The sequence below is a fragment of the Lethenteron reissneri genome, chromosome 8 (assembly GCF_015708825.2).
Source record: "Lethenteron reissneri isolate LAM-NWPU_2019-01 chromosome 8, ASM1570882v1, whole genome shotgun sequence".
Lineage (NCBI taxonomy): Eukaryota > Metazoa > Chordata > Hyperoartia > Petromyzontiformes > Petromyzontidae > Lethenteron > Lethenteron reissneri.
Window position 1 is genome coordinate 1487739 of NC_083786.1, and position 24684 is coordinate 1512422.

The 24684-nt window shown below is 53.5% G+C and overlaps 2 protein-coding genes across 4 annotated transcripts in view; one reads left to right on the forward strand and one right to left on the reverse strand.

Moving 5' to 3' along the window:
* The window catches only part of LOC133359663 (protein S100-A1-like), a 450535-nt gene that overhangs the window by 266420 nt on the left and 159431 nt on the right, over positions 1–24684 (reverse strand). The gene's annotated exons all lie outside the window — the stretch shown is intronic.
* LOC133359613 (spectrin beta chain, non-erythrocytic 1-like) overlaps positions 1–24684 on the forward strand; it is a 152559-nt gene that overhangs the window by 107603 nt on the left and 20272 nt on the right. For all 3 annotated transcript variants that reach the window (XM_061578084.1, XM_061578091.1, XM_061578098.1), the window contains 14 exons: positions 1251–1363; positions 3302–3489; positions 3905–4022; positions 6238–6396; positions 7200–7316; positions 9376–9561; positions 10362–10515; positions 11034–11904; positions 12908–13045; positions 14328–15084; positions 18805–19007; positions 19882–19972; positions 20850–20999; positions 24322–24585. In XM_061578084.1, the coding sequence (XP_061434068.1) occupies positions 1251–1363; positions 3302–3489; positions 3905–4022; positions 6238–6396; positions 7200–7316; positions 9376–9561; positions 10362–10515; positions 11034–11904; positions 12908–13045; positions 14328–15084; positions 18805–19007; positions 19882–19972; positions 20850–20999; positions 24322–24585 (3509 nt within the window). The remainder of the gene's footprint in view (positions 1–1250; positions 1364–3301; positions 3490–3904; positions 4023–6237; positions 6397–7199; positions 7317–9375; positions 9562–10361; positions 10516–11033; positions 11905–12907; positions 13046–14327; positions 15085–18804; positions 19008–19881; positions 19973–20849; positions 21000–24321; positions 24586–24684) is intronic.

Sequence of the window (24684 nt, forward strand, 5' to 3'; positions counted from 1 at the left end):
ACCCCCTGCCCCGTCCCACACCCCCTGCCCCGTCCCACTCCCCCTGCCCTGTCCCACTCCCCCTGCCCCGTCCCACTCCCCCTGCCCTGTCCCACTCCCCCTCCCCCGTCCCACACCCCCTGCCCCGTCCCACACCCCCTGCCCCGTCCCACACCCCCTGCCCTGTCCCACTCCCCCTGCCCTGTCCCACTCCCCCTGCCCTGTCCCACTCCCCCTGCCCCGTCCCACACCCCCTGCCCCGTCCCACACCCCCTGCCCCGTCCCACACCCCCTGCCCCGTCCCACACCCCCTGCCCCGTCCCACACCCCCTGCCCTGTCCCACTCCCCTGCCCTGTCCCACTCCCCCTGCCCTGTCCCACTCCCCCTGCCCTGTCCCACTCCCCCTGCCCCGTCCCACACCCCCCTGCCCCGTCCCACACCCCCTGCCCCGTCCCACACCCCCTGCCCCGTCCCACTCCCCCTGCCCTGTCCCACTCCCCCTGCCCCGTCCCACTCCCCCTGCCCTGTCCCACTCCCCCTGCCCCGTCCCACACCCCCTGCCCTGTCCCACTCCCCCTGCCCCGTCCCACTCCCCCTGCCCCGTCCCACTCCCCCTGCCCCGTCCCACTCCCCCTGCCCTGTCCCACTCCCCCTGCCCTGTCCCACTCCCCCTGCCCCGTCCCACTCCCCCTGCCCCGTCCCACTCCCCCTGCCCTGTCCCACTCCCCCTGCCCTGTCCCACTCCCCCTGCCCCGTCCCACTCCCCCTGCCCTGTCCCACTCCCCCTGCCCTGTCCCACACCCCCTGCCCCGTCCCACTCCCCCTGCCCCGTCCCACACCCCCTGCCCTGTCCCACTCCCCTGCCCCGTCCCACTCCCCCTGCCCCGTCCCACACCCCCTGCCCTGTCCCACTCCCCCTGCCCCGTCCCACTCCCCCTGCCCTGTCCCACACCCCCTGCCCTGTCCCACTCCCCCTGCCCTGTCCCACACCCCCTGCCCTGTCCCACTCCCCCTGCCCCGTCCCACTCCCCCTGCCCTGTCCCACTCCCCCTGCCCCGTCCCACAGCCCCTGCCCTGGTGGCCACCCACCCCTTCCAGTGCCGTTGACGGCCTTCATAGGTGCTGCTCGCTTAACAGCATTTGCCCCAACAGTCTGTTAAGGCTACACGGGGGGGTGGGGATGGGTCTCAGTATCTTTGTATCCCTGCTGCGTACAACCCTGTGGGAGCCGCGGTGCATTCCGTGCCGTCTCTCTGCGCGTGGCGCGCAGACATTGCGGTGGAGCACCCGGACGAGAAGTCGGTCATCACCTACGTGGTCACCTACTACCACTACTTCTCCAAGATGAAGGCGCTGGCCGTGGAGGGCAAGCGCATTGGGAAGGTGTGCCCCGCTGAGCTTTGCGCGTGACCGACGGTGCCAACACGTGCAGCCCGACTCGGCGGGCACGGCGGGCAATAGCGCGTGTCTGTAAATTCAGCTTCTCTGCAGAGGCAAAGGAGCCTGTTTATCATAATTATGTTGTTGTTGTTGCTGTTGTGACGAGTGGGTTTTTTATGAGAAGGTTTTTGTCTCTTGCCCACATAGTTTTTCTTGTGGTGTAACTACCCATAGGCCTACTCGTCATCAGACGTTTTTTTGGAAAATGCCATTCTCATCGGGCCCCACCCATGGTCGACAACTCGTATTATCCACTCCATCGCTCTGGCCTGTGTGCTACGAAGCTGGGCCCTTGCCCGAAATGTCGTCTATTTTATATCGTTTCTTTTTAAAGCTACTCGGCGTTACTGACGAATGTGGTGAACTTTATTGTTTTCATCATTAAGTCGAGCTTGGGTGCAGATCGAGCGGAAACGATAGCCGCTCTCCTGGGTTGGTTAATCACGCTCCGTGCACTGGGACTCACTCGGACTACTCCCTGATGCACCTCAAAAACATTCCTCCGTTACCAAGCACGCGCATCGGCACCCTGGTGTGCATGTGTCCGGCACGTGCACACGCTCGCTACGCTGCGGTACTGGTTCTTTTGGGGTTGCATGCAATTGCATGGGATTGCATGGGATTGCGTGGGTTTGCGTGGGATTGCGCGAGCAGCAAACCTTCGAGCGTTACATCAGGCCGATTGCAGGGGGAATATTAAGAAGGTGCTGATACGCGTTAGCAATCTGTGTGTAAACGTGGATTCATTGCAGGCGCTAGGTGACTTGTTGAATCACAGGACCACGAGGGGTGGTGGCAGTTGGAGTGATCTTCATCCAGCAGTGGATAGGTCATGGCTGATGATAATGAAAAAAAACATTCTATTGTATCCACTATTTTGGAACAAAAAAATATTTAAATCAAATGCACGTGAATGATCGTGAATGCATATACAGCAGGGCAGAATAAACACGATTACCGGGAAATTGTTTTGCACTCGATACACGGTACTATATTGTACACAACGAACCTTAACATTCACGTAGGCTTGCCATATCACGGGTGTGTTGAAGTATTCGATGTACGAGTTCTATGATGATCCAATAAACGTGTGGCACGAAGAAGACACAGCGGATGCATTGAGGAGCTGAGATAATCAACAGTTCCACTCTGCGCACCGCCGTGAGTGAGAATGCAGCATCAGGGGTCCGGCGCCATTCGCCAACCAGCGGAAACCCATCGCAGTTTTAGAAAAAAAAAACAGAAAATGAGAAATGTCCTAGGACACGACGGATTTGCTACCGCTGGTTGCAGCGAAAACACACGGTTCTAATGATAGCATAGGCCATCCAAAGTATGCATCGATATCAGGCTATTCTTATCACAATCTTTCAAGGAAATTTGCCCAGAAAATTGTAACATCACCCAATGACTGTTATCTCTTTTAAACAGACTCTTTCCTAAAGTACGATGCTAACTCCGCTTTTGTATGTTTATGACGGTCGATCGTACGTCTACGAATAACTTTATGCAGTTAAACAACTTTGAATGCTTTTCCACGTGACCGTCGTACAGTTAGATCGCCAAATATGCAAGAAAAATAACTATATGAATATTGTAATATACTTGTCAATGTTATATACACTGTGAGTGGACGTCAGCCCCACGTAGCCACAGAGCCATGCGACAGCCTCATTCTCCTCCTCCTCCTCCAGCACGTGCAGGGCAACAACCGCCCGTGGCACGCCCTGACGCAACTTCGCGGCCGGAGACGATGGTGCGCCACAGTCTCTCACTGCTCCTAATTGAGACGTTGCTCGTCTTCGGCAGGGGGAGCATCACGTTGCACGGCGGCTCCTCTCTCGCGTGACGGCGGCGTTTCTTTGTTTGAACACTTTCCAGGTGCTGGAGAGCGCCATGGAGACCGACCAGATGATCGAGAAGTACGACAGCCTGGCCTCGGATCTCCTCGACTGGATCGAGCAGACCATCGCCATCCTCAACAACCGCACCTTCGCCAACTCGCTGACGGGCGTGCAGCAGCAGCTGCAGGCGTTCAGCTCCTACCGCACCGTGGAGAAGCCGGCCAAGTACGGCAGCAGCATTGGCAGCGGCACTCGCACGGGAGCACGCGGGCGCGCTCGCACACACACGTGATACTGTAATGACCACGGCGCTATCCGATTAGCATAAATTACGCAGACCACAAATGATAGCTCAACGAAGGGGCTTGTCGTGTGGAGATTTATTAGCAGCCAAATACTCTAAACGCGTGTTGATTTTAAATGTGGTGGGGAAAAACTGGAGGGCCCGGAGAAAAATCCACACGATCACGGGGAGAACATGCAGACCCCAAATATACAGTTGTCAGGATCAAGATCGAACCCACGACCTCCTGTGAACCAGGCGAGGTAGTTAACATCTCGCCACCATGGCACCCTCACGGTCACAGACAGGGCACGGCTTCCTTCCATCATCGTGTGTCTCCCCCGTGCCGTCGTCCAGGTTTACAGAGAAGGGAAACCTGGAAGTGCTGCTGTTCACCATCCAGAGCAGGATGCGTGCCAACAACCAGAAGGTTTTCCTGCCGGGAGAGGGCAAGCTCATCTCCGAGATCAACAAGGTGAGCGAGCGTAGTGCACGTGGAGTTCTGATGGTAATATACACCGTTCGCTTTTACAGAGTCAGAATATTTATTTGCACACGAGGAATCCGGTGAGCTACCGAGCCCTTTTTCACCGATGTCAATGTAGTTTACGAGTCAAGCCAACACCTGTCTGGATTTCCCCACACAACATCAACGACAATCCATCAATCCAAGATTTGTAATGCGCGGCCGTGTTCAGCAACAAGCTGAGACGGAGGTGTGGATGGCACAGAGAATAATTGAACTCAACAGAAGAGACGAGAGGTCCGGCTTTTAGACCGATTTTAAAAGCGCCGCTCGGCACGGCTGCGCATACTTTAGTTGGCGACTGTCCCGGACCGATGAGCGCGGTTGGCTACGTACGGTTGCTACAAAAGTTCAACGTACGCTCCACACACTGGGGCTGCCGACGGACAACTCCACTCTGCTGTCCTAAGCTGAGAGCGGATCTCGCAAACGGCGGACGTGCACAGGTCATCGACGCAAACCCACACTGCGAAATATTCCTGGCACTGCCACCGATCCTACAAAAGAATTGTACAGTCTTCTACTCGTATCATCCACTCGGTGTCTCTGCCCTCTGTATGCCACGATGAAGGGCCATATCTCGAAAGTTGCCTTTCATGTAATTTTATTTTAAGGCCGCAGTGTTATTGCCGAACGTGTTGCGTTATTGTTAGCCGTGCACCACAGCCAACTCGGCATCACAAAGTAATTTGTTTAACCTTCCAAACAAACGGTTTTGAAATTTGTCCGATAATTTCCTGGGCCCCTGGCCCTTCTTCAGAGGGGATAATCTTCGCAGTGGAAGGGCCTTTGTCTGAAATGTTTGCACTCTACGTGTGCCCATCATAGGGCAGCGGCGTTAATTCAGCCCATGGTGAAGTGTTTTGATTTTGTACGCCCGCACTCACAGGCTTCCGCTAATGCAGTGCTTAAAAGGGGGTTTGTATTTACTTCGGCTCATTCCCAGCTCTGGCGGATAACATATCAGTGAAACACGTTTCAGCTTGTCAAACAAGCTTGCAAGCACAAGAGAAGCAGGAAATTGCCAGCCACAAGCTTCAGTCTCCTTCGAGCTGAACATGTTTTGTCTGCAGCTGCTCACACTTTGTCCATGGGCCGTGGCAGAAACTGTTGCCGCCTTAAGGTAGCACCGATTTATTTGCGTGACCATTTAGAGTGGATTACCTGATAAACCTACGCATTTAGAATGGTGGTTATTGCATAACGCACTGTTGTTGGCCACATGAGGCAATTTGGACCGCTTAAAACACATTCCTGCGGAGGGAGCTGGTAGGAACACTGGGTTGCTCGGTCAATGACCAGGGTCGACGGCGGCGTGGTGTATTCCACAAATATGCCCGACTGTGAGGGCGGGCACAAGCCGGCGTGAGTAGGTTAAACGTTGAGTTTTATAAGGGCACCACGGGGTGACCAGCCCCTCCCCACCCAGCCCCACCCCTCCCACCCCCCACCCAGCCCCACCCCTCCCACCCCCCACCCAGCCCCACCCTCCCCACCCAGCCCCTCCCCACCCTCCCCTCCCCTCCCCACCCAGCCCCTCCCCACCCTCCCCTCCCCACCCAGCCCCTCCCTCCCCACCCAGCCCCTCCCCACCCAGCCGCTCCCTCCCCACCGAGCCCCTCCCTGCACGACGGACGGACACAATAATCCCCTGTGTGCTGGTGTAACCAGGAGGTTCCTACCAGTATGATGCCACCTCTTGTGGTATCGGCGAGGGAGGTATCTGCTGTGGGCTCATTAACAGCGACTATGCAGCCTTCATCAGGGCATGATTCTTGGGTTCCTACACTATACACAGCTATATGTATGTTGAACTTCTTTCACACCGTACGTAGCCAACCGTGCTAATCGGAGGCGTGGGGGCAAGCACAACAAACTAAACACCTCCCTCGCCGTTAAAATAAATGTGCTAGAACAGCACGCTCAAGTCAGGCGCCCTGTGTGTGTGCTCATGTGCTCAAGTCGGGTGCCCTGTGTGTGTGTGCTCACACGCTGAAGTCTGTGTGTGTGCTCGCGCACTTGAGTTGGACACCTTGTATGTGTGCTCGCACGCTTGAGACGGGCACCTTGTATGTGTGCTCGCACGCTTGAGACAGGCACCTTATATGTGTGGTCGCACGCGTGAGATGGGCACCTTGTATGTGTGCTCACACGCTGCTTGCAGGCGTGGGAGCGGCTGGAGAAGGCGGAACACGAGCGCGAGCTGGCGCTGCGGGAGGAGCTCATCCGCCAGGAGAAGCTGGAGCAGCTGGCGCGCCGCTTCGACCGCAAGGCGGCGATGCGCGAGAGCTGGCTCACTGAAAACCAGTGTCTTGTGCTGCAGGTGAGCGGCGCGTTCACTCACAGGGGCTCCACTGTGCTCTCACGAGAGCTGGTGGGAGAGTCGGTGTCTCACTCACCGCGAGCCAGTCTGAGAGCCAGCGTGAAAGCCAGCGTCTCACTCACTGAGAGCCAGTGTCTTACTCACAGGGCTCACTGCTACACTGGGCTAAGGAGGACACTGACGCTCACAGTGCACAACAATGGAGGGCTTTCCCATTTAAACAGCAGAGAGGAGCACAAGACAAAGACAAAAAGCCCTCCTATAGCCTTAACAGACTGTAGGGGCAAATGCTTTTAACGAGCACCTATGAAGGCCGGCACGACGTACGAGAGGGGGTGGGTGGCCAGCACCACGCCCGGCCGCCTTCACCTCCCTAGTGCCGAAGTTTATTGCACATCGCACCAGCTACTCATTTGAGGCTGAGTCAACCTAGGCGATTCCCAGGACCGTTACGGTGGTTCTCTGCAACGCCACGGGCCAAGACGCATGCGTTCCGTTTGGCAAGCGCCGCTGCGGTGGCCCTGAGCATGCGTGTGCGCATACGAGCGTGCGTGTGCGCGTACGAGCGTGCGTGTGCGCGTACGAGCGTGCGTGTGCGCGTACGAGCGTGCGTGTGCGCGTACGAGCGTGCGTGTGCGCGTACGAGCGTGCGTGTGCGCGTACGAGCGTGCGTGTGCGCGTACGAGCGTGCGTGTGCGCGTACGAGCGTGCGTGTTCGCGTACGAACGTGCGTGTGCGCGTACGCATGTGCGTGCGCTCTTTATGCTGACGCTCGCGCTGACGACGGAGAGCTGCCGTTGCAGGACAACTTTGGGAGCGACCTGGCGGCCGTGGAGGCGGCGACCAAGAAGCACGAGGCGATCGAGACCGACATGGCTGCCTACGAGGAGCGCGTGCACGCCGTGCTGCACGTGGCCCAGGTAGCCACAGGCTCCCACACGACCTGCTAGGCCGCCCGGCGGCGATCCGATTGTTTAAGCGCTGCAAAGCTTTACAGCATTCTCATAGGCACATGCAAGTCACAGGATTTGTTTTTTTTTTATTTTTGCTTCTGGCCTGTTTAAAGTAGTAATGATAATAATCGTAATTTCTATTTCATGAAGTGCCTTTCGTATGTATGTTGAAGTTCTTTCGCACCGTACATAGCCAACCGTGCCAATATCTCAAGGCGCTGCACATGTCTCGCTTTTAAACTACACTAAAAACGAATGATGACATCCAATCTAAATACAGTAAAAGCTGATGATGATGACAATAATGACACCTCCACTCACACTTTCGATTGAATGCAGACAATTATATGATGAAAGACAAAAGTGATAATTACACTCAGTACAGGTAACGTCCAATCAGAGCAAAGGAAAAGTCAACGAATATGAGTGGGTGTTTCAGGCTTGGCTTTATAGGTGCTGACAGTCACAATTTCTGACGTAGGGGGGCAGGATAGCAGCGTCCCTCCACGGGCTTCGCCGCACCGCAGCAGGCACGCTCGCCGCTTGGAGGCTGGCACAGAGACAAGTGGCCCCGAGTCCACGAAGTGTGAATTGCGACGGGGAGTGAAGCGGAATGGCCCATAGTGGGTAGACGGTACAGATAGACATATAATACACAATGTGAGAAGATAGGTGTATTGCCTACCAGGTAAAAATTTGCAATGAGATTCACCGCTCTGATTCATTGGATGCCTGAAATATTGGAGAAAATAGAAGGGAAAAGGGAACATTTACAAATGATAAAATCACAACTCTCAGCTTGCATGAATCACTAACCAGCGAAACGATAGACTTCCGACACTTGTGTGTATTGCTTCGTAACGAAGGCTATTGTGATCTTCAACATCTCTCAGGTCCTTTCCACGTGCCCACATCTCCTGCCCAGCTGATCCATCTCTTCCCTCTCTTCTCTGACATTTACTCCCACGCAATCGTCACGGTTACGTCAGCTGACCTGCGTGTGACGTGTTCCGCTTGTTCCTTCTATCTGCCTGAACAGACTTCCCGCAGCTCCTGCTTTAAGCCGCTCTCCCCAGCGCCTCTTCATTCCTCTTCCTCCTGTCGCACCAGCTCAGCCTATCAGTGCTCCTGTAGCACCACGTCTCAAACGCGTTTGTGAATCCAACTCTGGCCTTGCGGGTTGAGGCAGCGCGTTTGTGAACGTATCTCCTCCTAACCTCACCACCGCACGCACAGCCGATAGTGCATGGCAAAAGCCTGAGAGGACATGTGCTCAGCCCGGAAGGCGGCCACACTTGGATGGTTGTGAGAACCTGGGTGCTAACAACAACAATAATAATAAATTGTTGAGATTTATAAGACTTCCTTCAACAATGGATCTCTTAGCGCCGTGTATGTAAAGGAGGAAGAAATGAGTGATAAGTAACCTGGGGAGAGAAAGACTAAAGAGACAGAGAGAGAGACAGAGCAGGCTGGGTTAAACAGCTGGTGGAGCCTTCAGCTGGAACTTGAAGGTTTCCAACGACTACGAATTTATGACCTCCAGAGGTAGGGAATCCCAGAGCCTTGGTGCTGTACAGACAACTATTTATTTCACTATTTAACAATTTGTATTTATTTTAGCAGGTAAGGCCCACTGAGCTTTACAGCTCTTTTTCAGAAGCCACCTGGCTACAAATGATAGCTCAACAAAGCAGCTTATCACGCAGACATTTATAGCAGCGAAATACTTTAAACGCATGTCGATTCTAAATATGGACGGAAAAACCAGAGGACCCGGAGAAAAATCCACGCCACCACGGGGAGAGAGACACGGAAACTCCAAATATACGGCACGCATCAGGGTCGGGATAAAACCCACGTCCTCCTCTCGCCGCCCGTGGCGCCCCCAACAACCCGGCGGTCTCCCCAGCGGCGAGGCCTGGCGAGCGGCACGTTGAAGCGCGACAGTCGGCGCTGCTGCGCACGAGTGACCCGCGGCTTGGGGGTGATGGGGCGGCATCCGTGCGGCGTTTTCTTTGCGCAGGAGCTGCAGGCCGAGAACTATCACGACGTGGCGCGCGTGGCGGCCCGTCGGGACAACGTCCTGCGGCTGTGGCGCTACCTGCAGGAGCTGCTGTGCGGGCGGCGTGCCCGCCTCGAGGCCAACCTGGCCCTGCAGAGAACGCTGCACGAGATGCTGCACCTGCTGCACAGCATGGAGGAGCTCAAGGTGAGGTCCCCGCGACCCGACAGTTCCAGCATTTCGGATTCTCGGCGCGCCTCTGGCCGTGCTCCACAGATGCTCCGCAGCTCAGGCCGGTTTTACCATTGGAATGTGTGGGCGAGCGAGTGCGACCATGATCAGGATGTGAAATGATCAATCATGAGTTCCAAAAAGACTAATGCTTTCAAAAAAATATATATATGTAAACGTTCAAGCAATTGCTTCATTGAGATGAAAAATAAGAATAGGTTTTACCCTTTCTGGCAATAAAACAATAGGTGTTAAGATGTTCAAACATTAAATAGATACATTTTGCAAGGCATCAAGTCTGAATTAACCACACATACGTGTGGAAAACATGCAAACAAACTGTAATAATAAATGCAGAGACAGCCTTCTTTATGGGCTAGTCCCACCAATGTGAGGCCAGAGAACGCCGAAAGGCAAAGAGTTCAAAGACGATGCGAGTATCAGAGACACCGAGTATAGCTTGGGTCTCGCAGCTATATCACGGGATACCTTCTTAGCAGTGTCCAAAATAATGAAAATTAATAATATATTTGACTCTTTCTGGCAATAACACAGATGTTCTAAACCAAATAGAAACCTTTTGCCAGGCATCGAGTCTGCACTCACCACACACAGTACTTTTTGCATGTTTTGCAACAAACGTGCTCTGATAGTGTACGCTTTGTCTTTCAAACTGATTGGCCTACACCAGAGAGACATTGTATTCGTCAAGCACGCACACGCGCCGCCTTGCTTTGTGCTGGGAAGGGGCTGACGCGCGTGGTGGCGCGGCGCAGGGGCGCCTGCTGTCGCAGGACTTTGGGAAGCACCTGCTGGGCGTGGACGACCTCCTGCAGAAGCACGCGCTGCTGGAGGCCGACGCGGCCGTCCTGGCCACGCGGGTCCACAACGTCACGGCCGCCGCTCGCAAGTTTGCCGAGAACAGCGACGGTGAGGACCGCGCGCCCCGTCCCGCCCTCCGCGTTGCAATCGCTCTCCGCCATGACGACCTTTGTAAGGTCACGCTCATCGCACGCTAAGTGCTTGCCACGATGCCTCGCTGATCTCGTCAAGGAGCATAAAGCATCACGCGGACTCCGGTCATCCTCGCAGCAGCGGTGGCTTTTGGCTCACCGTCGAACAAAGACGGTCACCGCATCGCTCGCTTTCAGATGCGCTTTTGCGTCCATCTGGAACGCGCTCTTCCTTTCCGATATTAGGAAGCCACTGGAGCTATACACCTTTAAATTATCTAGATTGAAAACTAATTTCTTTATAACTGCTTTGTGTGTTTAGTTTGTTTTCCTTCCCCCCGCACCTCCGATAAAGCACGGCTGGTTACGTACGGTGCGAAAGAAATTAAACTTACATACGTAATAGACTTTTTTTTTCACGCAAGCATGACAAACGTATGAATCCCCCAACCACTGTTTTACGTTGTGAATCTCCCGCGTGCGCTTGCCGTGCAGGTTACCAGGCGTGCGACCCGCAGGTGGTGAGCGCGCGGGTGGCCATGTTGGAGGGCTGCCTGGACGAGCTGCTGCGGCTGGCGGCCGAGCGGCGCGCCGGCCTGCTCGAGTCGCGCCGCCTCTGGAAGCTCGTCGGCGAAATCTCCGAGGAGGAGGCGTGGATCCGGGAGAAGGAGCGCATCTTGTCGTCGGACGACTTTGGCCGCGACCTCACCAGCATCGTCCGCCTGCTGAGCAAGCACCGCGCCCTCGAGGACGAGCTGCAGCACCGCGAGCAGCGCGTGCGGCAGGCCGTCGCCGACGGCCAGGGCATGGTCGAGCAGAGGCACTTCGCCGCGGACAAGATCGCCGAGAGAGCCGGCAACCTCCTGTCGCTCTGGTCCCAGCTGGGGCGGGCGGCCGCCCTACGCAAGCTGCGCCTGGAGCAGGCCGCGAGCCTCTTCCAGTTCCTGGCCGACGCGGACGACGCGGACGCGTGGACCATGGATCACTTCCGCCTCGTCTCCAGCAGCGACATCGGCCACGACGAGTTCTCCACGCAGGCCCTGGCCAAGAAGCACCGGGACATCGTCGAGGAGATCGGCAACTACGCGTCCGCGATCCAGGGCCTGCAGGAACAGGCCGACGCTCTGCCCGACGAGGTGGCCCGCTGCGGCGGGGTGAGCGAAAGGATGAGCAATACCAAGCAGCAGTATGGCGACCTGCTGCAGCTCGCTGCCCAGCGCAAGCAGCAGCTGGACGACGCCCTCGCGCTGTTCAAGCTCTTCAGCGAGGCGGACGCGTGCGAGCTGTGGATCGACGAAAAGCAGAAGTGGCTCGACCAGCTGGAGATACCGGACAAGCTGGAGGACCTCGAGGTCGTTCAGCACAGGTAGAGTGCACTGCTGCCCATGTGGGCCTCGCCTACGGTTGGCTACGTACGGGGCAACATAAGGTCGACATTTCTGCATACATATGGTCATGCTCTTTCCCTTCGGCAGGTTTGAGCCAAATGTATCACAGTCACCAGTCGTGGAGACGTCACGATGTGCGTGGGTACACCGCCGACACTTTTCAGAATGTATAAACCAAAAGAGGCGCCACACTGGTGAGATGTTAACTTCTTCGCCTGGTGTACAGGAGGTCGTTGGTGCGATCCCAAGCCTGACTACTGCTGTATATTTGGAGATTGCGTCTCTCTCTCTCTCCCCGTGGTCGAGTGGATTTCTCTCCGAGTCCTCCGCTTTTTCCCTCCACACTTAGAATCAACATTTGGCTGCTATAAGTGTCCACGTGATAAGCCACTTCATTGAGCAATCATTTGTGTGGCCAGGTCACTTCTAAAAAGATCTACATAGCCCAGTGGGGCCTTACCTGGTTAAATAAAAAAATAGTTGTGATAGTTTTAAAGCCACGCGAGTGAACTTGGGCTGCCGGAGGATCGGTCGGTACCGCTACGTTCCCGTCTCGACCACCCTCGTCCGTCACTGCGTTACCGCTGTTCATGGTCATCTTTGATCGCTTCACCCTGCTGCGGTACCGATATTAAACATCCAATAGTTCACGGCCTTTATTAATCCGCTACTGGGTGAAGGCCTTCTTCCCGTGTCTTTCAGTCATGGGGATTGTTTGACCATACTTTACCGTTATGATCGGTGCAGGGTGGCAAACGTTGGCCAGGACCGGTTTAGATATCACCGATGTCCGCTGTTCATGGGAATAAACTCAGTTCGTCAAGCTCATAGGGCAGTGTACGATGTATGTACGTTGAACTTTTTTCCCTTGACTGTGCTACCGATCCACCGTCAATCTTAATCTTTAATCCGTGGACGTTTTGGCCCGTCGTGTGCATGTGTCGGCAAAGTATGGGTCACTCTCCTTTCTGTTTTCCACAGATTTGAGGGCCTTGAGCCTGAGATGAGTGCCCAGGATTCTCGGATCGGGGTGGTGAACGGAGTGGCCGAGCATCTGATCAGGGACGGACATCCGAGCGAGACGGCGATCCACGCTAAGAGAGACAACCTCAACAGCAGGTGGACGGCCGCCTCCCTCCCCCCCCCTCCCAAGAGGCATTGTGTCTACAGCGCCACGGTAGCTAGGAGATGTTCACGACCTTGCCTGTTATACAAGAGGTCGTGGGTTCGATTCCGATCCTGACCGCCTGCTGTATATTTGGAGTTTGCGTCTCTCTCTCTCTTTGCCCGTGGTCGCGTGGATTTTTTCTCCGGGTCCTCCGGTTTTTCCCTCCACGTTTAGAATAAACGTGCATTTTGAGTATTTGGTTGCTATCAATTTCCACGTGATAAGCCACTTCGTTGAGCTGTCATTTGCGATAGCCAGGTCACTTCTGAAAAAGAGCTGGATAGTTCAGTGGGCCTTTCTTGGCAAAATAAAAATGTTTCTGTAATTTTCCACATTTCTGTTCACCGGCCACGTGGTGTAGCAGCAGTAAATTGTTTATGAATACATTCATGCAGTTGCAAAGGAGTTATTTGGGAACTTTTTGCGAGTATCCAAAATTATGAAAAAAACAGAATAGGTTTTACCCTTTCTGCCAATAAAACATCATTTTGCATCCTGGCAAAAAGGTATCCCATAGATGTGACTGCTCGCCCCGAGCTCTCCATGTCTCTGATACTTGCATTGTCTTGGTGCTGTTCGCCTTGTGGCGTTCTCTGGTCTGACACTTGTACAGAGACGAGGCCATGAAGAAGGCTGTCTCTGGTGTAGGCCAATCAGTTTCAAACACAATGCGTACATTATCATAGCATGTTTGTTGGCATGTTTTGCCACAAATATGCATGGTCAGTGCAGACTTGATGCCTTGCAAATAGGTTATCTATTTGGTGTTTGAACATCTTAACACAACTGCAGTTTTATTGCCAGAAAGGGTAAAACTGATTCTTATTTTTTATCGATTATATGTCCTGTTCGCAAAAGCACATGCGTACTTTTTCAAGTTCATGCCACTGACCGTTTACACTCTAAACTTAAGCCACTGCCCAAGTGGCCGCGTGGCAATCGGGAGGTTTGTGATTTCACATCTTGGTTGGGAGATGACATCATTCGTCCGGGGGATCGATACCCGTGAGTATCGCTTTTTTGCAGGACATCAACCATAGTGGGTGTTGTCCTACTTTTATGCTCACCCCCTTTGCCATTGAAATGTGGACTTTCCGGCACTGACTGCACGGCTGTAAACAACGGATGAGCACAAATCCTTCAGTACTCGTTTGAACGGAAAATCACTTCGACCTTTGACTCTTTACGTCCAAGTGTCAACTGCGACCGCGTAAAACCCCTTTTGTCCCGCAGGTGGGATGTCTTCCGAAAGCACGTGGCCCAGAAGAAGGAGGCCCTCCTGTCGGCCCTGAGCATACAGAACTACCACCTGGAGTGCCGAGAAACCAACTCGTGGATCCAAGACAAGATCAAGCTGGTCGCGTCGACGCAGGACCTCGGCAACGACCTGGCGGGAGTGATGGCGTTGCAGCGGAAGCTGTTCGGCATCGAACGCGACCTGGCCGCCATCGGGGGCAAGCTGCAGGAGCTGCGCGGGGAAGCCGGGGCGCTCGCCTCGCGGCACCCCGAGCAGGCGCCGGGCATCCTCGGCCAGCTGGAGGCGGTGGACGGGGTGTGGGGCGACCTCGCGGGGACGCTGCAGCGTCGCGAAGAGTCGCTCGGCGAAGCTCGCAAGCTGCAGAACTTCCTGCGCGACGTCGACTCCTTCCAGGGCTGGCTGTCCGGCGCCCAGATGGCCGTGGCCTCGGAGGAGCTGCCCAGCAGCCTGCCCGCCGCCGAGACCCTGCTGGTGCAGCACGGGGCCATTAAAACCGACATCGACAACCACCAGGACGACTACCAGAAGATCCGCGGCGTCGGCGATGACGTGACCCGAGGGGAAACGGACGCGCAGCACGTGTTCCTCCAGCAGCGGCTGCAGGCTCTGGACGGCGGGTGGAAGGATTTGCACCGCATGTGGGACAATCGGCGCGACGTCCTCGCCCAGGCGCACGGCTACCAAACCTTCCTGCGAGACGCCAGCCAGGCCGACAGCTTCCTCACCAACCAGGTGCGTGGCGCCGCTGCTGGTGCTGCTGCTGGTGCTGCTGCTGCTGGTGATGCTGTGCTGCTGGTGCTAATGCTGGTGCTGCTGCTCCTGGTGCTGCTGCTGTGCTGCTGGTGCTGCTGCTGTGCTGCTGGTGCTGGTGGTGCTGCTGCTCCTTGTGCTACTGCTGCTCCTGGTGCTGCTGCTGCTGTGCTGCTGATGGTGCTGCTGGTGCTGTTACTGATGCTGCTACTGCTGATGGTGCTGGTGCTGCTGCTGGTGCTGCTGGTGCTGCTGTGCTGCTGGTGCTGCTGCTGCTGTCGCGCGGACTCTGACCGTTGTTGTCGCACCGACGTTTGTCGCAAACTGATATATGAGCCTCCTAACCGTCACACTTGTTCATCTTGACTTGACTATCGCTTGTGACAGCTCCATGACGACCGTCCACGCAGCTCACGGCTGAGCGAGCAGCTCGCAATCGCAAGGTTGCGAGTTCATTTTCCATCTTCCCTCCAGGGTTTATGACGTGACTACCTTTGTGTGGGAAAGTCAACAGTGGTTGTCCGATGGAAAGACACACCCCTGCCATAGGAATAGGGAATTTTCCGCCACCGCGCCAATGCTAATTTAGGCAAGTAAATCGCATTGACTTTGGTCATTGCGTTGTCATGTTTCTGTCTTTATGTCTGTCTATCTGTTTGCCTTCCGTTCATTGTTCAAACCGCCCATTGGTACTAAATTCTCGGTCGACTTCTCCTGTCGGTCCATCTCATTCGACTCCCTTAGGTTACGTCTGCACAGTACGTCAGGCACTATGTTTATACACCGAAGCGATGCTGATCTATAGCTACAGGGGTTTGCTGGCCCTGAATTGTTCCTCGTCCAGTCTTGGTGCTATCCCATGGAACATTGAATGTCCTTCTTGTCATAAAATGCATCCTTGGAACAATTAATTGGTGTTGTGTATGCACCACTCTGACTACACACAGCCCGTGATGATGGTGTGTGTGTGTGCTCCCAGGAGTACGTGTTGTTACTATGTGTCACTGTGACTACAGGTGTCACCGTGAAGATGGTGTGTGTGTGTGTTACTGTGTGTCTCTGTGATAATGACGGTGTGTGTGTGTTACTGTGTGTCTCTGTGATGATGATGGTGTGTGTGTGTTACTGTGTGTCTCTGTGATGATGACGGTGTGTGTGTGTGTGTGTTACTGTGTGTCTCTGTGATGATGACGGTGTGTGTGTGTGTTACTGTGTGTCACTGTGATGATGACGGTGTGTGTGTGTTACTGTATGTCTCTGTGATGATGACGGTGTGTGTGTGTTACTGTGTGTCTCTGTGATGATGACGGTGTGTGTGTGTGTTACTGTGTGTCTCTGTGATGATGACTGTGTGTGTGTGTTACTGTGTGTCTCTGTGATGATGATGGTGTGTGTGTGTGTTAGTGTGTGTCTCTGTGATGATGACGGTGTGTGTGTGTTACTGTGTGTATCTGTGATGATGGTGGTCGTGGGTTGCTGAGGAGATGGAGTCTGCCTCAGTGGCCCGCGATCACAAATCACTATTTAACTCCATCAAGGAAGTAACCTGCAGCGCCACACCTATTACCATCATTAGAGGAAAAAATGGTGATCCAATTTCCGACCCCCAGGAACAGGTTTGCAGATTTGCTGAGCATTTTTGTGAGGTCCTGGGGGAGGGGAAATCCCTCAGCCAGGAAAACATCATGGCACAAAGTGGGGATAACCCTGCTGGGGCTGCGGTGCCTCAAATATTGGAAGAAGTCACCCCCTGTGAGTGGCTGGCTGAGGTGCCATCTGTTGAGGAAGTACTGAAGGCGATCCGGAGTCTGAGACCAGGAAAGGCACCGGGCAGAGATGATCTCCCAAGCGAAATGCTCAGGAAGGGTGGCGTTTGTGCACATACTGCCCTATATGACATCATAACAACAGTCTGGACCACTGGACGGGTTCCGCAGGATTGGAAGGATGCCCTGGTGGTCCCCCTCTTTAAGAAGGGGGCCCGCACCGACTGTAACAACTACAGGGGCATCTCACTCCTCAGTGTGCTGGGAAAGGTCCTGGCAAGGATTATTCAACATCGCCTTGCTAGGCACGCTGAGGTGAGGCTTGCAGAGCCCCAATGCGGTTTCAGGAAAGGACGGTCCTGCACAGATTCCATATTTTCTGTCCGTCTGCTACAGCAGAGGTGTAGGGAATTCCAACAAGACCTACATCTCTGCGTTATTGGCCTGGTCAAGGCCTATGATACCATCAGTAGGCCTGGGCTCTGGGTTGTTCTTCGTGCTTTCGGAGTCCCTGACCCTCTGCTCACGATCATTAAGGATCTTCATGATGGTGAGCAGGCCCGGGTAAAACTACATGGCCGGGAGTCAAAGCCTTTCCCTGTACACCTTGGGGTGCGACAGGGATGTCCTCTGGCTCCCACATTATTTAACATCTATTTTGACCACGTAGTTTGTGAAGCCCTCAATAGCTGTACCGGGGGAATTTACATTTGGTACAGATATAATGGGAGGCTGATCGATGCCCGGGTGCGATCAAGGGATGGCTCCCTATTGGTCAACCACGTTATGTATGCCGATGATTTGGTAATAGCTGCTCATTCAGAGGAGGAGTTGGAGACGCTGCTGCTGAGACTGGAGCGTGCCACTAAGAGGTGGGGCCTTACTATCAGCCCCACCAAAACTAAGCACCTGCCTGGGTATTTTGTACCATCGGACACTCCACCCCCACAACTCCCAATCGGTGATGGGGCAGTAGTGGAGAGAGTGGAGAGTTTCCCATACCTGGGCAGTGTGCTTATGACCGGCTCCAGTTTAACAGCAGAGGTCTCACTCCGAATCAGTCGAGCGGCAATATCTTTTCATCGGTTGCGTAACGCTGTGTGGAAGCTACCTGGTCTGTCGCTCCGCACGAAGCTTCAGGTCTTCTCGGCCACAGTTATTCCCTCCCTTCTCTACGCTTGCGAAACGTGGATCCCCCTAATAGAGCATCTTCGCCGGTTGGAAACATTTAGGCTGGCCTGCCTACGATCCATCCAGGGTTTAACCAGGCTGGATTGTGTGAGGAGCTCACAAATCCTTGAAATATCTGGGCAAAGTCCCATCGGTGAGCTCCTCCGGCAGGCAAGGCTGCGTTGGCTGGGTCATGTAGCCCGCATGCCCAGCCACCGCATGCCTAAACAGCTTTTGTTCGGCCGGATCGAGGGGGCTAAATGGGCACGGCACGGGCTAGAGAAGAGATGGAGTGATGTGGTACAGGAGGACGTGGAGCTGAGTGGATTTGCCAATGACTGGTATCAGCGGTGTCAAGATCAGCCTCTGTGGAGGAGGCTCATGAAGGACGCTACTGGGCAGTTGGAGGCAGTCGCCCTCCAACAACAACGGAGGGCGGAGGAGCGACGCTCACAACAACTAGCGGAGCGCCGGGTGGCTAAAGCACAGCAAGTTGGTACAGTGGGGGGCACAGGTGGTGCATCAGCCACTCATCTCGGTCATCTCAGTCAGTCGACCCGTGGCACCTGGGTCTGCCCCGTGACCTCCTGCCAGCGGGCGTTTGACACTTCACGTGGCCTCAAGGTGCACATGGCCTGGCACAAGCGTCGTGGTGACGTCACCGCCACTTAGTGGTGAATGGCGGTTGTTGTCTCTGTGATGATGACGGTGTGTGTGTGTTACTGTGTGTCTCTGTGATGATGACTGTGTGTGTCTGTGCTCCCAGGAGTACGTGTTGTCTCACACGGAGAAGCCGGCTTCCCTGGAAGGCGCCGAGGCGGCGATCCGCAAGCACGAGGACTTCCTCTCGTCGATGGAGGCCAACCGCGACCGGATAAACGGTGTCGTCGCATCCGGAAAAAATCTGGTCATGGCAGGAAATGCACACACGGACAAGATCCAGGAGCGCGTGGACAACATCACGGACCGGTACGCTCCACCTGTGCCGGAATCAGAATCGTGGATCTTTATTCATCCTGGAGGAGGAGGAGGAGTAGCTTTGGGGGAGGCTATGAATCGCTTTTTCACAGATGTCGAGTCAGGGGCCCTAGAGGGGAGGCAATGCCCTGCCCAAACTGGGCGCGATAATCTTTTTTTATTATCAGTAGCTTACGATGAAGATTTTTTTAAATCATTAATGCACCCATGATTCCTAATGTGAGGGACAAAGCGAAGCCCTGCCCCCCCCCTCCCTCCCACAGATAGAAGTCAAACTCCGCCTGTAAGAGTAAGATAGAGAAAAGTTAAGCAAGTCACTAAAATATGAATAAACATTAATACAGCATGCAAGTACAAATTTCACTCGCACATAAATTCCAAGTGAAAGCTTGGGCACGGCATAAAAATAAAAATCCAAGACCATCTTCATGGTTCTTTCGGTAAAGTCACGTAGAAGGGAAATTATAACATAATAATACAAATAAACATAATAAAATACAATTCTCACGACGTTTCAGCCACAACGCAAGCAGCCGTCCTCAGGTGAAGAACAGGGCTGTCAGAAAGACAGCGTCCCAGAACCAAGAAGATGAATCCCTGCAGTCACGAAAGCTTTAAATCGAAATCCAAGACCATTTGTCCATAAATTTGTCGCTTAAAAACAAGCAAAGAAAACCATTAAATATTACAGCAACTACGATAATACCACGACAAGGTAGCTACCTATTATCCCGGAGCGGTACAGAGAGCACGAAGCTCGTGGGTCTGAGTTAAACTTTGTCGACCTGTCGCTCTACCAGCCCACGCCACACGGGGAAGCGAAACGGAGCGGTGACTCTCACACCCCCCTTGTCGTTGCTTGCAGGCACGCGAAGAACCAGGACACTGCCAGGGAACTTCAGTTCCTCCTCAAGGACAACAGGGACCTGCAGAAGTTCTTGCAAGACTGCCAGGAGGTGACGAGTCACAATCAATTCACGCTTAACGTTGGTCATAGTCCTGTAGGTTTCATTAAAACAAAATACAGAGGGATTCCTCATGTGTGGCCTTTCCAGTCGCTCCACAACTTAATCAGAGAAGTAGTTGCTGTCACTATGTGTCACTCTGACTACACGTGGTGGGTGATGACGGTGTGTGTGCTCCAGGAGTACGTGCTGTCACTATGTGTCACTGTGACTACACGTGATCCGTGATGATTACCAACTCGCGCGTCAAGCAGAATGTAACGTTGGTCATCGTTCTGTAGGTTTCAGTAAAAAAAACTACACAGGAATTGCTCCAGCCGCTCACAACTTAATCAGAAGTAAATACATACGTTAAAAGAGCCTGAATAAACACATTGTGTGGCATCTCACATAGTGTAGTTTCATTTCAAGTAGGTGGTGGGTGCGGAGGTTCTTCAGTGCTATGCTTAGAAGATGAAACGTTGATGCTGTGATCACGCGTACATGATGTGCGCATGCACATTGAACTTCTTTCGCACCGTGCGTAGCCAACCGTGCTGATCGGAGGTGCGGAACGATTGTGGAGGCAAACAGTCGGTTCAATCCCAGCAGCCGTCCCGCTTGATTCTGCGCGTTAATCCGAACGTAAAATACCGCGGCACGAGTCCCAGGGCCCGTGACGCTGTTCGACAACGAGCAGGGCCACGGCGCTCCGGCATCGCAGTCCGAGTTTGCGAAACGAGTAAAGATCGCTCACAAACTGGCCCCGTTGGGCGAAGCCCCAGCAGCTGGCGCCTCGGCGAGAGCCGCGCGATGTGAGAATGGCGCGGGCAACCCTGGCATCTCTGACGCCGTGCGCCGCGACGCGACTGTGACGTGTGCGGAGCAGCTGAGGCTGTGGATCAGCGAGAAGATGGTGACCGCGAGCGACGCGTCGCCCTGCGGCGAGGCGCGAGGCCTGCACAGCAAGTGGCTCAAGCACCAGGCCTTCATGGCGGAGCTCGCTTCCAACCAGGAGTGGCTGCACAACGTCAAAGAGGTGTGTGTGTGTGTGCGAGCGCGCCGGCAATGTCTGGGCGGCTTGCGCGGCTCACGGAGGACGAAGGAGACTTGGCTCTCGTTTCGCTCACGCTCGCACGCTCCGACGCTCGCGCGCTCCGACGCTCGCGCGCTCCGACGCTCGCACGCGCGTGCGTGGTCCTTTATGAGGCAGCAGCGTCGCTCGCTGCTGCTTCTCGCTCTGTCTGTCTCTGCCTCCACTGCACGCCTGCGTCGTTACTTACTTCGTTTAATTGGTCTCACCAGTCTGGTGTTTTCATGAGTCTTTGTTTAGTCACTTGGAGTGAATCACTCTTTTGGAGGATTAAAAAAACACTAATCTACATTGAGTGCCTTTATGTCAGTGTAGGTGCTCGAGTCTAATTACAAATACGAAGGGGACATCGCAGCGGTACACTCCGCTGCTCCTGATGCGGTTTTTATCTGGGCTTGACCACCTGGATGTGAAGTGGTAGTTGTTCCTCTGCTTCTACATCAGCAGCCGTATGACAGAAGAAGAAGAAGACTGAGTGTGTTTGAACGATATCAAATAAGCTCAGCGACATCCATTATTCCTATTCACACATTAAATTACTCGTTTTTGGACATATAATAACAATAATAAGACAAATTAAGCATTTTGACAATTTACTTGAAGATAAATTACTATTTGACCATACTTCACCACGCTGGTCAGTGCGAGTTGATGAAGGGAGGCCCAGGCGTTGTTCAAATATCACTCGAAGCCATGGCCGGGAATCGATCTCAGGTCATCGGATTTGTAGTGCAGTGCACTAACCACTGTGCCACTCTTCCCTCTTCTGGTATATGAATGCAGGGAATTGACCCTGTGCTTTGTTCATTATCTCTTGGAGTTGTACCAGTCTTTGTTATGGGCATGAGTAATGCATCATCATATGTGCTTTGGACGGATCCGGCCGGGGTTCCCACTTGGTAGCAACTCCCCTAATCCATCTGTGTGGCGCTTTGAGTGGTATTCCTCTTTGCAATGCGGTGGGTTATATTTTTCGGTCGGTAATGGATTTGCCACCCACATGCCGAATAGAAATGCAGGGTCTTGAGACACAGTGAGGCTTTCCTGCATACACGAAGAGCTTTACTTGACTTAAAGCTTTTGTGACTGCAGGAATTCATATTGGGTCTTTCGGTAAAGTAAAGTCACGTAGATAGGTTCAAAGAAAATAACAAAAAATAACAAAACTAGGACGTTTCGATCGCTTGTGTTGCGGTCAGGAAGACGACCACTTGTGTTGCGATCGAAATGTCGTAGTTTTTTGTTATTTTTTGTTATTTTATTTGAGCCTATCTACGTGACTTTACCGAAAGACCCAAGAATATGAATAGCTTTCCTATTATGATGTTTTATTTGCTCATCAAGCGAAAGCTGACACTTGGTTAAGCCAAGTCTCTTTTGTCGATTTGTGCAAAAAGCTTCTGTTAAAACATGCACGTGCAAAGCCCACCTTTCAGATACGAGGTGTAATTGAATGTCACTGATTCAGTTGTAGTAGGGTGGAGTTAGAGGCCTACATTGGATAAAAGGCCTTTTTTTGTCCTGGTGCTGACAGAAGTGGCGTCATCAGCCACAGTCAGGTTGAGGTGCACATGGGAGCCCCACTCTATAGAGGCCCTGCTGCTGCTGCTACTGTTCGTGTCTGCAGCTCAACAGACAAACAACGTGCGAGCACCAGGACAAAAAGGCCTTTTTGCCCACATAGGCCTCTTAACCCAGCCTACTATATGAGTATAGCAATGATGTGCTGCTTGCTGCAACTCTCTACCCTAACCCTTGAGATGTCCTCGAGCACGCGCGTACTAATGCTCTTCACAATCTCCTCTTGTACCTCCTGACTGCTTTCCTACGGCAGAAGTAACATCCACTCAGTCTTTTCTCTGCCCACGACACTCTGTCGTCTCTGCACGTAAGTCTCTTGTTTTCCTTGCAATCACAGACAGGTGCACAATCTGTGAGTGTGATCTCGATCCCAAAAGTACGCGTACGATTAACACGTGAACGACGCTGACATACCTGTGAACCCCTTATCAGTGCCTACCTTATTATTACAGACTAATTCAGACCTTATTGGTCACCCCGTGCCCTTATACATCTCAATGTTCATCCTACAAAGTCCCATCACAAGGGAGAAACACAAACAAATAGACAAAAAAAATGTTTGTCCCTATTGAAATGGCTGTATGTCGTATGGACCTGAAAACTCAATTTTCCTGTACAAGAATACGGGTAAACCGTATGGGTTGACAGGAATGCACTTATGTAGTCTGAGCATTTTAAGTTATCTCTGGGGACGTGTGTAGTTGGAGTAGATTGTGAATGCTTTACACGATTGTAAATGAGTTAGAGGATATGTCCTGTTCTCAAAAGCACGTGATTACTTTTTAAAGTTTAAGCCAATTTCCATTTACACTTTAAACTTAAGCCACTGACCTAGTGGCCGGGTGGCTCGGCCGTAGAGCGAGCGGCTCGCAATTGCGAGGTTGCGATTTCAAATCCTTGTTTGTGGTTGCCTCAGCCCATCATCCCTCCGGAGTCGACAAAATTACTACCACTTTGTGGCTAAGTTAACAGTGGTTGTCCTATGGATAGTAGATTCACCCTCGCTAAAGGAATGTGGAGTTCCAAACATTGGATACTGGCTGTGAACAGGAGAGTGGTCCCAATGCCTCAATGGTCATTTGTGGCGCCACGGTAACAAGATGTTAACTACCTCACCTAGTATGCAGGAGGTCGTGCGTTCAATCCCGACCCTGACGCCTGCTGTATATTTGGAGTTTGCATGTTCTCCCCGTGGTCGTGTGGATTTTTATCCAGGTCTTCTGGTTTTTCTATTCACATTTAAAAACATGCGTTTCGAGTATTTGGCTGCTATAAATTTCCACGTGATAAGTCACTTGGTTGAGCTATCATTTGTGACCAGGTCGCTTCTGAAAAAAGGGCGACATAGCTTAGTGGGCCTTACCTGGTAAAATAAAAATTGTTACATTTTATAGTTTTGTTAAATTTGAGCAGGAAATCGATTTGATTTTTTACATACAAAATACCCAGGGCCTTGTTACTTTGTGGAGGAATGGAGCTTCTGCCTAGTCCCAGCGGCGTGCATATCACGATGCCGGAGGCTGCAGCTGCTATAATAAGATCGAGCGCCGGCGTGCATCGATGGGCACCGCCGGTGGACGCGACAACATCGGAAGTTTAAATTACAAAGCCGACCTAAATCGGCAAAGCCTGCTCAAGCTAGCCCGGCTCGCCTGCTCACGCGTCAATGTTACCCCCGCTGCGGCAGGCCGGCGCCGTGCTGGTGCAGCAGCAGCCCGGCGCGGCCCCCCTGGTGCAGGAGAAGCTGGGAGAGCTGCAGGCGCTATGGCGCCAGCTCGAGAGCTGCACGCAGCACAAGGCCGAGGAGCTGTTCGACGCGAACCGCACGGAGCTGCTCGCGCAGAGCTGCTCGACGCTCAACAACTGGCTGGGGGACGTGGAGAACCAGCTGCAGTCGGACGACTACGGGCAGGACCTCACCAGCGTCAACATCCTCCTCAACAAGCAACAGGTGCGCACATCTACCGACTAGGGCTGCCAGCCGTTCCCGTGCGGACCCGAAGCCGGATGCATCTCTAAGTGAGCACGAGGTGTGTGTTTCAGAACTGTG